Raw genomic sequence first — 15,850 nt, forward strand, 5'->3', positions numbered from 1 at the left:
TTTTTTTGCTTTTAAAATCCTAGGTGGCTGTTTCCTTATATGAAACGATCTTTATAAGTAATAAGGATAGGAATTATTCATTTAATTATATATACGAGTATATTATATATTTTTTTCAGTATATATATACATATATGTATATATACATATATATAATATATTTAATTTATTTATTAAGTTTATTTTAATATTTTCATGAAGCGATCGGTGACGTCAACGTCCTTTTGGCAAAATATTATTGGAACGCTCATAATCACGATCTGCAAACATCCTTGACGCTCCAAATTGACTCTGGTCCTCGTTGTTGACCTAGGAAGTGAAAAAAAAAACAAATTTGGGGATGCTTATTTATTCACACAACAAAGGACAACGTTTAAGCACGCGCGCATATACTGTACACACATGAGCCCTTCAGGTTTCCAGAAAATACCGAGAGGCGGTTGCTAGCCACACCCCTTCTGCACAGACGGCATCTAGCATTGAAGGATGGTCACCCAACCAAGTCACGACCATGCCCAACATTGTTTACCTGCAGTTTGTGTGTGTGTGTGTGTGTGTGTGTGTATGGGTTATTTTGTTGGTATATAATACAGGAAACAAACAACGAACAAACGCATGCATTGAATCTCCATTGATTTTACTCTGAAGAAATTTAATTCCCTTTCTGTCCTTCTCAAGCAGCCGCTGTTGTTGTCGTTTTAGCCTAGGTTGTCGTTTTTGTTGTTGCCGCTGCAGTTGTTGTGGTGGTCGTTGGCGCACTTGTAGTTGTGGTCGGTGCTTTCGTTGTGGTTGTTGTAGGCGCAGGCGTTGTTGTAACTGTTGTGGTCTTTGCGACGGTTGTAGTTGTTGTAGGAACAGGCGTTGTTGTAGTCGTGGTAGGAGAAGGCGTAGTTGTTGTTGTCTCTGTTGTTGTTGGCGGCTCGGTTGTTGTTGTTGGAGTCTCGGTTGTTGTTGTTGTTGTTGGAGGCTTTTTTGTGGTTGTAACGGGTGCTGCTGTGGTTTCCACCTGAGCTGTAGAATACAGAACGAGAGCATTTGCAAACTGTCTAAATTTAGATTTTTGAATTTGCTACCCATTGAAAGTTCTCTGCCCCAAATTATCTTTGGATTTTACTGATGCCTTAAAAGCACCCAATAATAATTCGTAAGCAATCTGAAAGCATCAACACATACCAATCGAAAAATAGTGTAGAGTGAATAACACGTAAATATCACGGGTAAACTGGGCTTCTTTGTATCACATTAATAATTCATACTAAACCACGAAACACTGAAGGATACCAGGTTACTGAAAAATGTATAATAAAATATATAATAATTCAGAGGCAAAAAAAGACAGGGTCTTGGACGTAGTGGAAACAAGTCAGCGAGAGGTGATTGATGCAGTAAGTGCAAGGGAATTCAACGCGCTGTAAATGAGACCTCTTTGAGGAGACTGACGTGAGGTTCTTTTAAACGGGGGTTTCATTTTAAGATCGACAGTTTGAGGATAATCGTACCACTGGATGTCGTCTATCAATAGAAATTATATATATATATATATATATATATATATATATATATATATATATATATATATATATATATATATATATATATATATATATATGTGTGTGTGTGTGTGTGTGTAAACATGCACACACACACACATATTATATATACATATGCATACATATATATATATATATATATATATATATATATATATATATATATATATATATATATATATATAAATATATATATATATATATATATATATATATATATATATATATATATATATATATATATATTATATATATTCCGTGAATCCAAAAAGTGTGTTTTACTTGACTCTGAATGATATCCCTTTCGAATTCCTCAAACTCAAATAACTTACGGATGCAACAGACGCAATGGCGACTTCCTTTGGCCCATTTATTCTTCTTCTTTCCTTTGCATTTATCCCACTTGAACTGGACTTTGCCTTTCGCTTTTTTGCATTTCTTCTTTGTTTTACATTTTTGCTCTGAGGGAGAAAAAGCGAATCATGCGATGAGCAATATATTAGAAATGTTAGCGATGACTTACGTAGATTAGGGCGATGGTTCTTAATCTTTTTCAGTGGCCGTACCCCTTGGTATCTCAGAAAATTTTCTCGTACCCCCATCCAATATAAATTCAGTACAAACATATGATAAATATACAGTAAATATACAGTACCATTGCACTGGCTATCATGTCTCGTACCACCAGGTTTAAGGTTTTGTACCCCTTGCGGGTACAGGTGCCCCAGGTTAAGAACCACTGGATTAGGGTGTGATCGATAGAATTTAGATGATGAATTGTAAAAATCAGATTGGGTATGTATGCGAATCATACTTTATTATTGTTATTATTATTATTATTATTATTATTATTATTATTATTATTATTATTATTATTATTATTATTATTATCCAGAAGATGAACCCTATTCCTATGAAACAAGGCCACAGGGGCTATTGACTTGAAATTCAAGCTTCCAAAGAATATGGTGTTCATTAGAAAGAAGTAACAGAAGCTACTGGGAAACACACAGAGAAGAAACCACTTATTAAAAAACAGCAAATAAGTTAACAAACTGATAAATGAATAGATAAATGTAAGTAACTCATTATAATTCGAAGAGAATTGTTTTAGGATAGTAATACGAGTTCTTCCTGAGAACGAACTTCAGTATTTACTTGTAGGTCTTACCATCTGTTTTCACAAGCACATTTCAGAAACACACCTTTTTGGCTTCGCACGCCTACAAGAACAAAAACTGCAGACTGTTGGCATTCGTTTTATCGGATACATTCTACTAGTCTTCGTTACCTCTCGTTTATTCTTCCAAATATTGTTAAATTTTGGTATAGCAACAATAACTCTCTCTCTCTCTCTCTCTCTCTCTCTCTCTCTCTCTCTCTCTCTCTCTCTCTCTCTCTCTCATTCACATATATAAGTACACAAACACCTACACACGCACGCACACAGACGAACAGCTGCTTTAGAGCTGCGGACTGTCACTCGATGGGCCGGAGTTCAATTCCCCGGCCGGCTGATGAAGAGTTAGAGGAATCTATTTCTGGTGATAGAAATTCATTTCTCGCTATAATGTGGTTCGGATTCCACAATAAGCTGTAGGTCCAGTTGCTAAGTAACCAATTGGTTCTTAGCCACGTAAAATAAGTCTAATCCTTCGGAGAGCTGTTAATCAGCTCAGTGGTCTGGTAAAACTAAGGTTTACTTAACTTTTTAACTTTTTCAGTTCAAAATGTTTTGTTTATACTCACTTTTCGGTATGCAGCAAAAACAGCTCCTCCCCTTGCAGTACCCTTTCTTGGCCTTGATTTTGAATTCCTTCTTCTGACAACCGGTATCTTTTTTCTGACAATTTCCGCCAAGTTTAGTGCATTTAGACTTCGTCTTACACACTGTCAGGAGAGAGGAGCAGTGCAGTAATAATAAATGAATAATACAGAGAATCCCTCATGAATAATATTCGCTAAGATCGAACAAGTTCGTCCAAATCTTTTTTCTTTCTACTTCTAGCTTTTCAACTTTGACCTTTCCACTCTCTCTCTCTCTCTCTCTCTCTCTCTCTCTCTCTCTCTCTCTCTCTCTCTCTGTCGGTTGGTGAATGTAAATTTCTGTCACCTTTTAGATAATCTGATGTAAACTATAATTCCAATGCTTTCACCTCAGAGAGTTTGGAGTTTAAGTACGAACTAATTAGCTCAAATAAGAAGGTGAAATCGTAACTTCAGTAAAACGAAACATTACTAAGCTGTTTTGATATATACAACTAATGAGTGTCATTAGATGTTATACATTTTCAAAGAAATTCTCGTTTATGGATGCTAAAAGATTGTGTAACTGACATTCGAACGGTCAAAAGAAAGTTAAACCTACGACTTCAATAATTAGCTGGAAGAAAGCATTATGGAGATAAGTACTTAACATTGATTTCTTTTTTAAATCAGGAGGGTCATGTATAGTAGTTACTGCAAGTATAAAAGTAGAAAACAAACTCACCTCGCTTGACCGCTACGCTGCCACCTTTTCTCGCCTGAACGGCAGAGGGGATAGTCTTACCTGGAAAGTATTAATTGTTTATTATCTAGAAAACGTTTAAATTCGCATAATTTTCGTACGATCAATAAGGTCAACGCGTTGTTTTACACAGCTTTGGTTAATGATAGCAAGGAACGTCAGCTAACTAAAAAAAAAAAGAAAAAAAAGTAGATTGTACGCGTGGAAGACAATGCTCCAATAGATTCATATTTAACCTTTGACCTGTAAGTATTATCTTGATCTATCCTCACTCTGCAAGTCCACAACATTCGTGAGTCATGCATGGCAAATATGAAGAGCTAAGAAATCGCGTTTGGCTATAGGTTTAAAAGTGTCTCAGGTGAGTGGGTGTGGAGAGAGAGAGAGAGAGAGAGAGAGAGAGAGAGAGAGAGAGAGAGAGAGGGAGAGAGAGAGAGAGAACGGGGGCAAACAAGCGTTGAAGAATCAATATATATAAATGTATACCTCTCTCGCCACACCCACTCATCTGAGACACGTTTAAACCTAGGTCAGTCGCGATTTCTTTGCTCTTTATATTTGCCAATATGAAGAGCTAAAAGCCTAGTACTGTAGGTCCAAAAGGGAAAAGCTGGCTGTCTCATTAAGAGACAAAGCATGTTTTTTAAACCACTTGTCGATAGTTGGATGTTTGACTTCGTAAAAGAAGTTTCTGTACAGGATATGTTTCAACATAATTTATAACAACATTGGCTTAACCTTTACGTGTATGCAGCAAATATTTTTTCACAAGATTCATGATAAATTATTACAATCGATATTAAAACATTTTTCATATTCTATTCGAGCTTTTGTGAAAAACGATCTGCAGAGTGTATCACTTTGCAGGTCGGCAAAGTGTATTGAATTTTTACTCAATGTAAAAAAGCACACTCACACACACACACACACATATATATATGTGCGAGTGTGCTTTTTTACACTGAGTAAAAATTCAATACACTCTGCAGATCGTTTTTCACAAAAGTTCGAACAGAATATGAGAAATGTTTTAAAATCGATTGTAATAATTTATCATGAATCTTGTGAAAAAATATATACGGCATACACGTAAAGGTTAAGCCAATGTTGCTATAAATTATATTGTAACATATCCTCTAGAGAAACTTCTTTTACGAAGTCAAACATCCAACTTTCGACAAGTGGTTTAAAAAACATGCTTTGTCCCTTAATGAGACAGCCACCTTTTCCCCTTGGGACCTGCTAGGCTTTTAGGCTTGAGCTTTTAGGGGCTAGCCCTTTCCCCTATGCGTCCCTTGAGGTGGGGATTATAACTGATGCCTTACCTTGTCAAGAGAGAGAGAGAGAGAGAGAGAGAGAGAGAGAGAGAGAGAGAGAGAGAGAGTTCATAAACGCGATATCTCATTTCCACGCACTGGATACATTCAGTCCAGTGTAATATCGGACAAACACACACACACACACACACACACACACACAGAGAGAGAGAGAGAGAGAGAGAGAGAGAGAGAGAGAGAGAGAGAGAGAGAGAGAGAGAGAGAGTTCATAAACGCGATATCTCATTTCCACGCACTGGTTTCATTCAGTCCAGTGTAATATCAGACGGACAAACACACACACACACACACAGAATTTGTACAAGCAATGTGTCCTCATTTCCACGTACTGCATTCATTCACTCCAGGATAAGATTAGGGAGAGAGAGAGAGAGAGAGAGAGAGAGAGAGAGAGAGAGAGAGAGAGAGAGAGAGAGAGAGCGTAATTCTGACCGAGGAGGTCCACGCCTCTGTTGCCTGAATCAATAATGATAATGCTGAGGATTATTTGGACTCTCAGAAAGAGATGAAGAACAATGAAAACATTCCACAATACAATCTGCGATATAAAGTTTATGGATACATGTTAATATAACCGGTAGTTAAAGAAACTTTGATTTTATCTTAAATATGCTCTCTCTCTCTCTAGAACGTGTTTTGAAATCGAAATAGAATAACAGCAAAAATGTTTCATCGGCTAGAAAGAAAAAATCTGTAATATAAAAGTCGAGAAAAGAAAAGAACACCGAAATGCACACCGTCTATCTATCTATCTATCTATCTATATATATACATATATATATGTATATATATATATATATATATATATATATATATATATATATATATATATATATATATGATTATAATAACTTTTGTGAGTGATTCATTTATCACATACTCGTATTACCACAGGTGAAAAATGTGTGGTAATGTGTAATATATATATATATATATATATATATATATATATATATATATATATATATATATATATATATATATATATATATATATATATATATATATATATACATATATAAATATATATATATGTATGAATGTATATATGTATGTATGTATGTATGTATGTATGTATGTATGTATGTATGTATGTATGTATGTATGTATGTATGCACATATAAAAGATATTTTCTTATTAATCGAGCATATGACACTTTTAGACTTGCAAATATATCAAGCCAAAATTATCCCTCGAAATGACTTAAAAGCGACTTACACTGAAAGGTAATTATACTCAACATGACCAGGAATAGAGCCTCCATCATTCTGGAATTAGTACTAGGGAGACTCTGACTTATCATCCACTCAGCCATTGCTCTGCGTAGCCGAGCGGTAGGTCACTGTCAACCAGTACCACACCAATATAGTATAAAATCGAATCCTGGTCGAAGTTTGTTTAACAAAAAATTAAAAAAACGGCCACTTACCCTTCACTTTAACAGGACTCTTTTGAGGTCTTCTCACTTTCTTCTTTATTTCACCATTCTTACGTTTTGGACTTTTTGCAGGCTTCACAGAACTCTTGGAGCCTCTCCTGGTCGCCTCTGAGCAGCAGACTTCGCCCTTTCGTTTACAGGCCATCCCCGTCATGGTCTTTCCGCGACAGAGGGTCACGCAGCGACCTCCGTTCTTGGCGCATTTTCCCGGTGGATTCTGAATTATCATTTAACCGTAAATACTATTATCATGATCATATATACTGTATATATATATATATATATAAAATTATAATTATTATATAGATATATATATAATTATAAATATTATACACACACACACACACACACACACACACACATATATATATATATATATATATATATATATATATATATATATATATATATATATATATATATATATATATATATAAGATTTTTCCGATGCTTCTGAATGATCATCTAACCATAAGTACTGTTATCCTATATATGTATGTATATATATATATATATATATATATATATATATATATATATATATATATATATATATATATATATATATATATATATATATATATATATTGTAAAGAGCTTCAGTCAGAACTATACGGAAACTACTCACCCCAGCTGAAGTCGTGATGGCCAACAAGCTTAGGGCAAGAAGAAGAAGAGCTACGATGTGCCGCATTGTGAACACCTCTTCCTGAACAGCGAGCCGTCACAAAGGCAAATACCTTCTACTACTACCACCATGAGCGGGAAGAGAATTAACTAGTGTGGAAAGTCTGGCCTCTATATTGAATGTGCATCGGTCTTTTATATATGGGATTCCAGGGTACGTGCGTCACGTGTGTATGGCACAAACACTTGTGCTGGACGGTCTGTGCAAGTGACTAGCCCACAAACAAACCTACATTACGTAAATCCTGGTTGGATAATACAGATCCATATTTATTCTGAAGTTACATAAATTATCTTGAAGTAGGCGTATAAATGGTAAACTTTTTATTGATGGGAATGATGGTAAGTCACACAGACATTTTTGGATATGTTTACTTCTGTAAGCATTGAATTCTAACTGAAAATATATGAAGACATTAGCCATCACAGATTCAATGATTTACACAAGTACGTTTACCGAGAAAGCGAAGGAAATCGAGAAGTAAAGAGGTCTTTGTAGGTTAATAAAAGCGATACAAGAATCACGTGTATATGGTTAAAAGACTTCAACAATAAGGTCAATAATAACATTAATAATATGATAAAAAAGAATATAATCGCATCTATGTTTTTTCGATAACAAATCACATCACTCGTTGAGTTATCTCAAGCCTTCTTCCTGCTGTCATGTAACTGTCAACTCTTGACCCGAAAATAGAGAAGGACCGGAAATGGACGAACCCTTGTTGGGAATTTTATCCCAAACATTGATAAGAGGTGAATTCTGTCGCTGTTTTATCGCACTTCTACAAAGGTCTACGTGAAGCTTTTTTTCTGTACAACAATTTGCGGCTAATCGCGATTAACACTCGAAATGTCGCTTTTGATAGCGCCATGTTTGCCCGATTTCAGCTTTCAGCTGTAGAACTTTACTATAATTCTCTCTCTCTCTCTCTCTCCCTCTCTCTCTCTCTCTCTCTCTCTCTCTCTCTCTCTCTCTCTCTCTCTCTCTCTCAGTACTTTGTTTTTAATTTCCGGTTTAATTCTATTTTTCTGATTCCGATTCTAAACCATGTGTCCCTGCTAGTTTCTATTGCTCATATACATAATGATTTTCTCTCTCTCTCTCTCTCTCTCTCTCTCTCTCTCTCTCTCTCTCTCTCTCTCTCTCTCTCTCTCTCATTACCTTACGCAAAGTAAATCACATAAATTACGTCTTGACCCTCTTCATTTATTACGTAGTTTTCTCATATTTTATGTAGAGAGTTTATTGAACATGAATTTCATATATTATCAACAGAGTAATTCTTCCATCCGGTGCAGAAATGCTTTGTTTACACCTAGTGATGAAATTAAACAGGCCATGTCTTTGTGACGGAAATGGTAAGAAATGAAATTAAAAGGGAATAGATCAGTCCCAGTTGCTCGTTTGAATAAGAAAGGACGGGTAAGTGGGTGGGGGGGAGACAGAAGTAAGAAAACAGCAGAGCATACCCACCTTTAATAATTTGTCCCCGTAGGAGGGGGGGGGATGCCGTCAGTACACCTCATGCGGTGCACTGTAGGCATTACTTCAACTTCTTTGCAGCGTCCCTTCGGCCCCCATATGCAACCCCTTTCATTCCTTTTACTGTATCTCCGTTCATATTATCTTTCTTCCATCTTACTCTTCACCCTCAGCTAACAATTGTTTCATAGTGCAACTGCGAGGATTTCCTCCTGTTACACCTTTCAAACCTCCTTTACTCTCAATTGCCCTTTCAGCGCTGAATGGCCTCATTGGACCCAGCGCTTGGCCGTTGAGTTCCTACAATGATTTGTGGCTTGTAAGGATTCTGTTTTAATTTATTAAGTAAAAGTTCTGTATCCATAACAGAGCGTATTAGGAACTGGAAAGTTATTAGTATTGAAAAATGAAGGCAGGAAGGAAAATGAATCATAAGTAATGAATATATATTAATTAATTGTTTATTGATTTATTTCGTCTGAGTTATATTTTCACTTCTTGCATTTTGTCTTCTCGCTTATGCTTTCGATTTTCTTATAATGAATATTCTTTTAAATCAGAATAAGAACGCAAATTTTAAACAATAATAATAATAATAATAATAATAATAATAATAATAATAATAATAATAATAATAATAATAATATAGATTTAAGATATCCTGTTATACCTTTCTCTTTACTAATCTTATTGTAAAATGGTGACATTTCCATTGATGGGGACAACAAAACAATGGTGAGGCAAGTGTGACAAGGTGTAAGTAAGTATATGCTTCCTTGGGGCATCGACGTGCTGCTCATGTGGCGCTTGTGTACCAAGGCATCAGAATGAATGGCACGGAAATCCCCCTTAGTTATATATATATATATATATATATATATATATATATATATATATATATATATATATAATGTATCTATGTATGTATGTATATAAATATACATATACTGTATATACATATGTACAGTATATTTATATATATGCATATATGTGTGTCTACGTATGTTTGTATGCATGTATGTATGTATGAATGTATGTACGTGTGTGCGTGTGTGTGTATGTGTGTATGTGTGTGTGTGTGTGAGAGAGAGAGAGAGAGATAGTATGATAGCTGTACGTAAACAGCTTGTAAACAGGTTCAGGATATCAAGGGAGGACACGTGTTCTTGGTACCCACTTGTTTGTTTGCCTCTCTTAGACAGGTGTTTACAATCCCCACCCCTACTCTGACGAGCTGTCAGCACAACTTGATAAATAGCCTTTGGCCAGCAAAACAGGAACAAAATCATTCTACGGAAAATGCATTTAAAACGACACCTGGCAAAATATCACAAAAAATGTATTTGCTAATGTAAATCCCATAAGTATTTAGAATATGAAAATGAATATTATTTTAAGTTAGTGCAACTTACAATACATTCTTTGTACTCGTTGAAAACATAATTTATTATAGAGGCTCTTTCTTCCATATTAGAAGACGAACTCACGCGTGCTAGGTAGATAAAAAAAAAAATACACAATACAACGTCGTCAAGAGTCACTCATTGAAAACTTTAAACAAAGCAAGATCATAAAGCAAAGTTGTAATTACGGTACTCGCAGTGCAAAAGTCATTTCAATATTTTTTATTTATTTCAACATTTCATAAGCTTTTGATAACCTGTGATGCTAAATGCCATGACATTATACATTTACTTATCAGTGCAAGCATCATGGATTACCGATAAATCACTTTCATTAATTTGAACTCCTATAGTAGCTTTGTCTGCCATATTGACTACAGCGTGATTTTGTTTACCAGACTTGCACTGCTCATTAAAGATCCAGCCAGACAAGAGGAGTAAATCGATTCCTTAATCCTCCTCCTCCTCCTCCTCCTCCTCCTCCTCCTCCTCCTCCTCCTCCTCCTCCTTTTTATCCTTCTCTTCCCCCTCCTACTTTCCACCCTTTCCTCTCCTTACGAAATTTCATTCTATTTTTTATTTATTGATAGAGATAGATGGATATATTCAGCCGTTGACGAGTGTGAAGAAACAGCATTGAAAGAGGCCATTATAGCTATTAAAAATGTAAATATATCTTGTGAAGTTAACAGTAATAGAAATATATATATATATATATATATATATATATATATATATATATATATATATATATATATATATATATATATATATATATATATACTGTATATATATATATATATATATATATATATATATATATATACAGTATATACTACATTATGTGAGTGTTTATATGTATATATAAACGCGAAAACATTTTGTTACCGACAGATATATGGTTTGTGGTGACAAGCTTATGGCTTTTGTTGCAGTTTTATTTTAACTAAACGTTGAACTTTATATTGTTTTACCCTCGTGAGGGTAATACGATCATCTGAAGCTGAGTTGAAGACTGCAAAACGCAAGCCTTTGAACTGAAATAGATCCACGTAGTTATATAGGAGACCATATTTACAAACATTTAATCATCAACCCCAAACCGGGTGTTTTTTCACTTCACATGCGACACGACTGTTATGGCATGATTAATCCTCACTGTTAATCAAGTGTCAATCGGTTCACTAATTTCTCTGCGTTGTTAGAATACGCTGGCTTCATGTCAGCAAGGACCCTGAGTCTTCAAGATCAGAGTTGTTGCGACTCGAGTGGTGTTACCATATGGAAGGCCATTCATTATTTGCTTCGCAAACAGGGTACAGGATGTAGCTGTGACGTCGACTTCCTGTTTTAATAATTATGTAAATATGTAAACATTTAAAGGTTAAACGACTGAAGACCAAGTAAAAACAACAGTAATGCACGTCACTTGAAAACAGATTCTCCTTATCCATCTCACATAACTGTAATCGATTTTAGTCATTACAAGGGAACTTGCAGAATGCTAGATTACTTGAGAAGGATGCGTACGGTTGGTAGTTTATTCTTGAATTATGGCGCTTTACCACACAATGTATTCTGGTGTTATTTTATAGGTTGGGTCGTTTATCATGTCAGCAGTTTAACATATGAGATCAATTTATGTCGTTTTCTATTTTGAAGGGAAGGTTCAGCGAAAATCATAAATTAGTGAGTTTAGGAAGGAAAACTATTAATTTAGTGAAAATCTTACTAACCTTGCAAAATCTTAGCAATGTCTTGCAAATATTTCTTTAATGGTATGATCAGTCAGTGAAACACTTCTTCGCTCTTAATAAGAAAAATACTAATTTTTTATATCATTCTTGTTTGAAAGACTCTGTAACGGAGACTGTGCTGATTGTGGATTAAAAAAGAAAGAACGAGAGTACATTGCAATTTACTTTTATTTATCTTATTAAAACATATAGGTATTAAAAAAATGGTTCATTTTTAACTTGATATTAAAACTAACACAGCAGATGTCACATCCTACGACATTCACAGTACCACAAGAAATGGCAGTTTGGAATTCACACTGTTATTAACAACAAGTTCAAATAAACAAGATGAAATTACTAACAAAATATCACTAACACTTTAGGTTTCCAACATTGTACGATGTACGCTCTTCTTATTACAAGTGTACAGATGGTTCATTGCGCAGATAGGGACAAGGGTAAGTGTCACCAATCAAACGCACTCCCCGAAAAAAATTAACTATCGAAGTCTGAGCATAGTCAATCCCTCCCCACCCCCCTCACACTTTCTTATGTGCATTCGCATTGCTTAAATATAATTTTTTTCTCTATCGTTTCCCGTTTTGTCTCATTGTTTATTTGATTCAGATAGTTGTTAACATTATCTAACATGTCTCTCATTATTTATATTACAATAATTTAGTAAACAGCCGAAATTATCTTGATTTTTTTGGGTTGTTTCTCGTTAAAAAATGAAATTGAAATGTCAAAGAAAACTTGCTTGAAGATAGCAAGTTTTCCTTGACCTTTCAACTTCATTTTTAACGAGAAACAACTCAATAAAATCAGGATAATTTCGGCTGTTTACTAAATTATTTTAATATAGATAATGAGAGACATATTAGATAATGTACACAACTATTTGAATCAAATAAACAAGGGGACAAAACGGGAAACAATAGAGAAAATAAAATTAAGTTTAAGCAATACAAATGCACATAAAAATCAAGTAATGACTACCAAACAGAGGAAATCCTTTACAATATAGAAACAAATCATAATAGCATTAGGGTAATGCAACGAATTAATAGAAGGAATTTCAACAAGAGAGTACATCGACATATACGAACAAAATTAAGGAAACTCTGGAGTGTTAAAAGTTCAAAAAAACAAAATTCAGCTGAGGTATAAAATTAAATCCAAAAGATAATCCACTTATGTTAAATAAAAGGAAATAAAACTTTACAAAAAAAAAATTAGAATTCTAAACTCAAAACCTAGCGATATCCTATCTACACATTTCTGCAAAAAAAAAAATTATAGAAAGAACGAAAACTATAATTATAGCAGTATCCTGTCGCCTGATACCTCTACCGGAAGGGGTCCAAGTGGGGAGGAGTTAGTCCTGGGCGCAATCCTGCGGCGACAGGATCCCCACGAGTGTAAGGATTCAGCGGACAGTATTTCAAAGTGTGGGCCTTCGGTCCCGTGGCCCCACACAGGCGACATCTGTAGGCCCACAGCACTGGGCAGGTGACTTCTTTCAGTTCGTTCTGGAAAAAGATTGGCAGTGTTAAGGAAACTTACAATATAACAATAACGATGATGAAATGGGAAAATAAAAGCTTTGATAATGATGATAATCTTAATAAAAGCCTTAACAAATATCTAATGGTAATTTATTATTATTCCTTTTATGACATGTTCATTCATCCAGGCAGGTGACGAATGTTTTTGAGACTTTTAGTATATACATATACATAGATCTATATATGTACATGTATACATAGATACACATACATACGTATATACTGTGTATATACAATGATAATGATTAAATAATCAGAAGTAAAATCATCAGTTACATTTCCACTTCAAAAAGGATCAAAACATTATATCTTGCATATTTCCAACCAAGCAGGATTTCAAAGGGAAAATCTTTCCCCCCTCACGAACAAAAAATCATTTTCATAATAAAGAAGAGGAAAAAAAAAAAAAAGTGCAGACAGTCAAGTTCCAAAGCGAAGTGTCAATACAATGACAGTGACAACAGACTAACTGATAAGGAAACCCAAGCTTATAAACAGAGAGAGAGAGAGAGAGAGAGAGAGAGAGAGAGAGAGAGAGAGAGAGAGAGAGAGAGAGAGAGTGTCTGCGTATGTACAGTATGTGCCCGCACAAGTATATTTGTATGTGCATATGTGTCAAATTTTCATATATTTTAATATTTTGTGTTCTGTTTCAGATTTCAAATTTTTGTCGGCAGAAAAAGGTGTTATATTTTCACATTTTTTTTTCCACTTTCCTGAATTTAATATTTACATTTGTACAACTGACAACAAGCGTTATTCAGCAACAGAATCTACCGTGATATTTGACAATTTCTTTTATAACATTTCTTTCAATAGACAAAATCTAGCCATTATTGCTGAGCTATGAAATTTGAATCAAACATTAATATTCATCTGTTTTCATACTCACCGTCATCGCATGGAAATAATCCTCTTCTCCATTCTGACGACAAAAGGGGCAGTATATATTACTTCTGTTCTCCCAACCTCCAGGACGACCTCGATAGTTGGTTTTACTTCTCCACCTCAGCGGAGGATTACCTCGAAGACTGGAGGCAGATTTGTGCTGCCCCTCGAAAGGTTTCGGAGGGGAACGTGAGCCAGAACTGACTGAGCTAGGCAGAGGTAAAGAAGCAACGGTGGAAGTCGAGGCAGTGCTGCTTGGGCCTATGCTTAACTTAGAAAACGAATTGGAAGTTTCTTCCAGAGATGGAATGAGTTCATTGCTGGAAGACAGAGAAGACTGCGAAGGGCCTATCACAGGCCTTATTGTAGCAGACAAATTTGGAATCCAAAGAGGAGCACTCTTCTGCTGAACTGGATCCCATTGATTCATATATGATGTTTGGTGGGGTGGGATCCATTGATTAATGGATGCTTGATTCCACTGACTCGTAGATGCTTCTTGTGGTGGATTCCACTGACCCATGAATGCTTGCTGTGATAGATTACAATGACTCATAGGTGCTAGTTGTGGTAGTGTCCACTGACTCATAGAGCCTTGTTGAGGTGTACTCCACACACTCAGAGAGCCCATAGAGCCTTGTTGAGGTGTATTCCACAGACTCAGAGAGCACATAGAACCTTGTTGAGGTGTATTCCACAGACTCAGAGAACCCATAGAGCCTTGTTGAGGTGTATTCCACAGACTCGGAGAGCCCATAGAGCCTTGTTTAGGTGCATTCCATAGACCCAGAGAACTCGCAGAGCTTTGTTGAGGTGTATTCCGCTGTTTCATAAAAGGAACTTCATGAGAAGCAGTGGAGGGACTTTCGACACTTTCCGAAGGTTTACAAGGCTCGAAAGCAGAACTGGAAAAATGGGTAGTATTAGTTCTAGACGACTGAGAAAATAATGCAATGCAAGAATTTAAGACTGTCATTAGTTGTGAAACACTGATCGAAAAATAAAAAATAATGAGTGTTAAGATAAATAAGTTGACTGAATACAACAGCAATAAATAGCTTCCTTAACTCCAGTTGAAAAGAACTGTACTCTTCACTTAGATTAAGCAGAAAGACAGAAAAATAAGAAGATAAATCTTACCTAGTGATAGTTGAATGAGTAGCTGTTCCTTCTCCTCTTGCAGCCACAGTTTTGCTGACGTTTTCCTTGCCTGGGTGAGAAAGACTTTTATTTAAAAGCAATGA

The 15,850-nt window shown here is 35.4% G+C and overlaps 2 protein-coding genes across 3 annotated transcripts in view; both read right to left on the reverse strand.

Annotated features, from left to right (window-relative positions):
* Positions 1-340: 340 nt before the first annotated feature.
* LOC136828518 (integumentary mucin C.1-like) lies at positions 341-7,603 on the reverse strand. The gene is made up of 6 exons (XM_067086549.1): positions 7,464-7,603; positions 6,827-7,052; positions 4,042-4,101; positions 3,300-3,440; positions 1,883-2,011; positions 341-1,011 (listed from the first exon to the last, which is right to left on the reverse strand). Exons 1-6 carry the CDS (start codon positions 7,527-7,529, stop codon positions 704-706), a joined length of 930 nt encoding a protein of 309 aa, XP_066942650.1. The 5' UTR covers positions 7,530-7,603; the 3' UTR covers positions 341-703.
* Positions 7,604-12,322: 4,719 nt separating this feature from the next.
* Positions 12,323-15,850, reverse strand: part of LOC136828736 (uncharacterized) — a 116,851-nt gene continuing 113,323 nt past the window's right edge. For both annotated transcript variants that reach the window (XM_067086921.1, XM_067086922.1), the window contains exons 2-4: positions 15,747-15,816; positions 14,611-15,511; positions 12,323-13,682 (exon numbers count right to left, since the gene is read on the reverse strand). In XM_067086921.1, the coding sequence (XP_066943022.1) occupies positions 13,500-13,682; positions 14,611-15,511; positions 15,747-15,816 (1,154 nt within the window). In that variant the 3' untranslated portion in view covers positions 12,323-13,499. The remainder of the gene's footprint in view (positions 13,683-14,610; positions 15,512-15,746; positions 15,817-15,850) is intronic.

The sequence above is a fragment of the Macrobrachium rosenbergii genome, chromosome 43 (genome assembly GCF_040412425.1).
Source record: "Macrobrachium rosenbergii isolate ZJJX-2024 chromosome 43, ASM4041242v1, whole genome shotgun sequence".
NCBI lineage: Eukaryota > Metazoa > Arthropoda > Malacostraca > Decapoda > Palaemonidae > Macrobrachium > Macrobrachium rosenbergii.